At 37.7% G+C, this 6,464-nt stretch overlaps 1 protein-coding gene across 1 annotated transcript; it reads left to right on the top strand.

The window, feature by feature from the left end:
- Positions 1 to 2,076: 2,076 nt before the first annotated feature.
- LOC113759488 (putative late blight resistance protein homolog R1A-10) lies at positions 2,077 to 4,041 on the top strand. Its single transcript, XM_027302064.1, has one exon. It carries the CDS (start codon positions 2,077 to 2,079, stop codon positions 4,039 to 4,041), a length of 1,965 nt encoding a protein of 654 aa, XP_027157865.1.
- The last annotated feature ends 2,423 nt before the right edge of the window (positions 4,042 to 6,464 follow it).

Below are 6,464 nucleotides of genomic sequence, written 5' to 3'. Positions count from 1 at the left end.
ATGGTAGATTTTGAAGAGAGAGAGTGAGAGAGAGAAAAAAAAAGGGTTAGGAAGGAAAACTGCTAATCTTAATCCATGGGATTGACTAATTTTAGATTGATGTATTTGTAAATGATATTAGGTTTTTCTGTAGGTCATTCTGGCGTTGTACATTCTTCTTTATTAAAAGAGAAGTCAACTTGTGTGATCAACCTTATTAACTAAACTAAGTGGAAGGATAGTTTTTTTACGTGCAAAACTAGATGTCAGGATAGTTTCCTTGTGTGGCTTCTCGAAGCTGCACGTAGTGATTCCTGGTAGTTGCCAGTTAGTTTGTGTATGATTCTGTATTTATCAAGGTTACAGTATATATAAAAGGATGACTTTTGACCCCAAAAGAAAAAAAAAAGTGAGATTTCTACATCTATCACTTTAAGCTTGTAAAACACCCAACAGCACAATTTACTCCCCAGACAACCTTAAATTAAAATTAGTTAGTTTAAACCCTTGATCTTAAAATTTAATTCTCTTTATTAGGACTTCCATCTTCGGAAGTCAAGACAGAAACTTCCTTAGCGATTCTGGTTGACCAATAAAAGCTATTAGTCTTTTGTTCATAGTTGGGAAGAAAGTGCAATTAAGATGCTGTGTTGTTTCTCCAATCATCAACTCAGCAACACATTGCAATTAAGCTTCCGTATTTCATTCATAGTTTGCATGAACAAATCAGATAGTAATTTACCGCCAAGTTTGTCAATAGCATCAAGAATGGAAAAGCCATCAGCAGGACTGAAACATGCAGTTTCGAGGAACCACTAATTTTCAATTACAACCTCCGTAATACCCTATAATTTTCAACGACCGTTGGGTTATTTAGGAAAACCACTAATGTCAAGCAAAATTTCATCGAAGACCTAAATCATTAATCAACTTTGTATCTAAATTTTGTGAGACAGGATCCTGAAATTATGATTTGGCAGTTGTGTACTTGACCACGACCATTCTGATACTTGCACGAGGTTCTATTCGGATAATCTTCACGTTGGACCAAGGTAAACTCTTCTAGAACAGGGAAGATGGACAAACCGAAGGCATCCAGATTACCCTCATTGACAAATTTGGCTGATTCGATGAACAAAATTTTCAAGAATTCCCCGTATAAGAAGCCATGTTGGTTCAACCGAGATGGGAGGGAAGCTTCTTTTCATTGTGATTTGATTATTTAGCACAAACCTCACTAAAAGGTCTCAACACCATTAGGTTGTAGGAAAATGAAACTTTTGTTCTGACACAATACAACGTTATCAAGAAATTTCATGGCTGATGCTAAGTAATTATAATCTGAAAGCAAAAATGTTCTCTCGGACAAATTGTGCTATATCCGCTTCTACCATGAATAGGATTCAGTTATGCCATTCTTTTCATAAGGAACCAAAAAAAGGACCCACATGCAGGCATGAAAAGAAAATCTGAGAATCCTAATTGATTTTGGCACAATCGGTCAGACATTGAAGTAAACTGACTAATTAAAGCTGATTTCTAACACCATGAATATGGCTAGAGACATGCTATTTATGGTTTGTGCAATTAGCTGATTAATCAAAAAGTCAAGAAAACTAGTCGAAAATTTGCTAAATTTGATCTTGGAGCATCATACCTTGACCTTCACGGGCCATATACAGATTATTAGATAGTGACGAAACTAGGGTCTATGACCTGTGGAGGCAGTATCCTTAGATTGATACCACTGTTATGTAAAGAGAAGTTTCGTTAGGATTGTGTATTTATTTTGAGTTTTTTTATTTTAGACTTTCTAAAGTTAAATCTTGTTCAAATCCCATTCAATGTTGTATGTGAATAGCTTCAAAACAATTGCAATGGATAATAATCTAAAAGAATATTGGTATATTTGGGGGCCAAATCTGTGGGAAGAATATATATATATATATAAATATGCGTGTTCAAAGATTCAGCCCTTAATACATATATATATACATATCTCCTGGTTCAACTGTTTCAATCCGTCATTGATTCCTTTACTTTCACGCAAATAGCCTGCAAGCAATCAATGGGGAGACAGAATCATTGGGTTTGAGGATGCAGCTGACAGTACTGGATCTTCTTGGCGTACCAAAACTAGACCTAGGCAGGTCCGACAGAAACGAGCAGAGCACATCGGAGGCAGAGCAATATAGTGACGAAAACTCACCTGAAATAGTGTCGATTCATGGAAAGCTTGGACTCGGGAAGACGCCGCTTGCAAGAAAGGTGCTGAATGACCCTCAAGTCGAATATCATTTTTTCACTCGCATATTTGTCAGTGTTTCGAAAGATTACAACAAGAAAGAAGTGCTTCTTAGTATACTAAGTGCCTTCATCAAGGACATTAGGGATCGTAACATGTCGGTGCAAGAATTAGTTGCGGAGGTCCGAAAGACACTGAAGTACAAGTATTTGATTGTCATGGACGATGTTTGGGATACAAAAGCATGGGAAGATCTCAAGGATGCTTTTCCAGATTATAACAAGGGCAGTAGGGTGTTGATAACTACTCGACAAGAGTCTATGGCCAAGCGTGCTGCAACAAAGACTGATCCCTACCTGTTGCGATTTATGACTATAGAAGAAGCTGAAGAATTACTAAGGACGAAGGTTTTCAATGAAAATGAATGTCCAGAGAAGCTGCAACCTGCTGAATCAAGAATTCTGAAAAAATGTGGCGGGCTACCATTAGCAATAGTGGTAACAGCAGGTATTCTGAGGAATGATCCAGAAAACGAGAAGTGGTGGGAGAGCGTGGCTCAAAAATCACTTAGCATGGATGAGTTAGACAGTGACAGCCAGAAACAATTAGTGGATGATTTAATAAGACGGAGTTATGATAACTTGCGTCATGTATACAAGTCATGTTTTCTCTACCTTGGTGTCTTCCCTGAAGACTTGGAGATCCAAGTTTCAAAATTGTTCCAGTTGTGGATAGCGGAAGGCTTCATTCCCCAGATTGAGAGAGAGAGCATGGAGGAAACAGCTGAGAGATGTTTGCGGGAATTGGTTGACAGGAACTTAGTGATGGTGAGGCAGAGAACCTTAAGTGGTCGGATTAAGACGTGTTTAGTCCATGATACGCTGCGTGACTTCTGCAAAAGGACAGCCAAAGCTGAAAATCTTTTCCAAGAATGTGACACGGGGACGGTTTCATCTTCCAGCCGTCGCCTTTTCTGCATTAACTCTCAATTCTCGAACTACATTTCCAGTCTACTGCCTGCTCAGAATGTCCGTTCATTCTTGAGCTTTGGCCAGGAAGAAACTACACTGAACCAAGATCTCTGCCCAAATGTATTTAAGCAGTTCAATCTACTCCGAGTGTTGGATATTCTGTCCATCAAGCTCCCTGGACCTCGTTTTCCAGTCCAACTGCCTAACCTTGTTCTCCTAAAGTTCATTGCCATCTGTTGTGAGCTCAAGATCCTTCCCAGAAAAATGTCTAGCCTGCTTAACTTGCAAACTCTTGTAGTTCGCACCACATCCCCTACCCTTGCAATAGAAGCAGACATTTGGGCAATGACAAAGCTAAGGCATCTACATACTAATACCTCCACAACCTTGCCTAAATGTCCAGATCAATCTCCTGGCGGTGAAAACCTACAAACTCTATCTACCGTTTCACCTGAAAGTCTTACAAAAGAAGTGTTTAAAAGGGCTAAAAACCTTAAGAAGCTTGGCATACGTGGGAAGTTGCACGATCTTGTGGAGGGCCATGGCGAGTCTAGTTTGTTTGACAGTCTTTGCGAACTGGACTCGCTTGAAAATTTGAAGCTATATGGTGATGATGTAAACTCCAAGCTACTTGCCCTTCCTCAGGCACACAAATTCCCGCCAAGGCTGACAAGGCTGAGTCTGCATAATACAAGTCTAGATTGGAATTACATGTCTATACTGGGGAACCTTAGGAATCTTGACGTGCTCACGTTGAAGGACTATGCTTTTAAGGGAGATTATTGGAAGACTAAGCGAGGGGGTTTTCCTTCTCTGAAAGTTTCTTCATTGGAGCTACAGATTTAAGCGCGTTGGGATGCTAAAGCCAATGACTTTCCAGAACTCAGACGCCTTATTCTCTAGCAGTGCAAAACACTAGAAAGGGTCCCATCTGACTTTGTTTACATGAAGAAGCTAGAGATGATCAAAGTTGAACATACCAAGGATTCAGTAGTTTCATCTGCCAGGAGAACTGTGCAACTACAATTGGAAGTGCCTTTGCAGCAAAAGAGTAAAAAGACTAGCCCAGTTAAGCTCATTTACTATCCTCCAGAGTACTGAACGCCAAGCAAACTGCTCTATAATTGCTTCTTTAACAGGTAGTAAACTTGGACTTCCACTCCTGAATCTTAATCCATCATCTTTTGCAAACTTGAAACAATTATTTTGCAGGATTTCATGTTTGCTAGTTTTTATCTTCAACTCGCCCGAACGAATTCATAACGTGGAGGCACTGAAGCTTCTATCTCGATCTTTCGTGTGTCTTCTCCATTCTGCAGTAATAAAGGCCTGGTACCTGTCTCTGGGCAACAACATTCGATCAGCTGCTATGATCTCTTTGCCCTTTTTTTTTTAGTATCTTTGAAAATGTCAAATTTTCTTTTGAGCAATTATTGTGATAGAAATAAGGCCATAGATCTTCTGGCATATTCAGTGATTGAAATAAGGTGCAAGATATTCTCTCTCCGCCGCGAAACTCCTGCTGCATTGAATCTAGAGTCTTGTACTTTTCTTCCTGTTAGAGGTTAGGTTTTTACCTCATCTTGTTTCCTTGTATTGTTAAGTTTATGTTGAATCTTCTCTGATGTATTTTACCCTTCCTTGTGTTAATTGATGAAATTGGTAGAGTTTTTCTTTGGAAACTACGGAAGAACTACGACCTAGTAAAGTTGCTTTCCAGCTTCGAGTTTCCTTTGTCTTGCTCCTCTAGCTAAAACGTGTTGCTTTCACTTTGTATTATATTGAAGACTAGTACAAAGGAGTCATGGTGATGAGAATTTAGGGAAAAGCTTTTATTTAGTACTATTGATCGCAACTTGCAATGAACCACCAATGGTTAATTATGTCTATACCAATATCCATAGCTCCGTACTTAATTCAATTGATCAGACTTATATTGCTTCCCAATTCTTAGTTCCTCATTATTAAGTTAAACTGGCAGCTTATTTTACGAATTATGTGAATTTCCAATTTAATTAACCTAGTTTCATATAGACCGAGTCATTTTCGTAGTGCCAACTTTGGAAGTAAATAGACCAGTTTGAGTATCCTAATTTGGTTGAATATCTGACTAATTTTTTTTTTTAACTGGTTTAGAAAATGGAAGAGCAAATATTAAGATAATTCATCATACGAGAGTTTTTTCTTTTTTTTCCCAAGAAAGAAAAGGAAATTTTGAGTACTGGAGTATCAATTCCTCAAACACAGTTTACACAAAGGACAGTACCGTTGTCGTCCCTTATTCACAACCTGCCTTGCAAGAACGCGAACCGAATTTACCAAGATGCAACAGAAATATGAACTTGATGATTAAGACAATAAGAGCCAATCTACAACTAGATCCTAGTTCTCCTAGTCGTCCTAACTCCTCTCCAAATCATGACCTCATTTTGCACATCAAAGATGTTGTTTGGACCTATCTAATAGGTACTAAAGATTACCATTGAATAGCTAGATTTGCCAATCAGCACAGCATGGTCAAAGGCTCAACTCAAGCTTAACTAGTCTGAGGGGTTTCGGGAATTGAGGTCGAACTTGATATTCTGGTCAAAAGTTGGTTGAGCTTTTCCAGCTTTTGTATAAATGTACAAATACTATAGATCAATGCATGTTCGAACAACAACAAAGAGAATACTATGAAATGACTGTAAAATTAATTAGAAAAATGCTTCAAATTATGCTTGTAAATCACTTTTCTTGAGGCTTTATTCGTCCATTATATTGTGCTAAAGATTAAGGACAAATATTCTCTAGGATAAGATAAACTTTGATTGCAAAACTTTGACTAAATTGTTACAATCTCCAAAGAACAAAGAAGAGAAGAGCAGACATTTTTTTAGAGTTTGTAGATCTTTTTGTCTACAGCCAAAAGACCACACAAATTGATTCATGTAAATAAGATTTCATGTTTTCTAAACAGTTATTAACCGTTAGAAACATGTCAGGAATTGTATCTTTTCAAATGACGGTTGAAACCTAAAAAGTTGTGAATCAAACCGTTAGAAATGAGAGATTTGAACTCAGATCTCGTGACCTCATTGACTTTTCTTTTAATAGATTTAACTTTAAATTGTAATCTTATTAGAGCCACTACAGCAATCTCATATGTAACATCGTATTCAAGAAATTTATAATACAAGCTATTCTTTCAATGGACAATGTTAATATATAGTAATTAAGTTTGAGGGACTAAAGCTACGAAAACTACTTCTAGAAAACATTTTGGTTTC

Source organism: Coffea eugenioides, chromosome 2 (assembly GCF_003713205.1).
Source record: "Coffea eugenioides isolate CCC68of chromosome 2, Ceug_1.0, whole genome shotgun sequence".
Classification (NCBI taxonomy): Eukaryota; Viridiplantae; Streptophyta; class Magnoliopsida; order Gentianales; family Rubiaceae; genus Coffea; species Coffea eugenioides.
The sequence above is the reverse complement of the archived record's forward strand: the minus strand, read 5'-3'. Positions and strand labels throughout refer to the sequence as shown.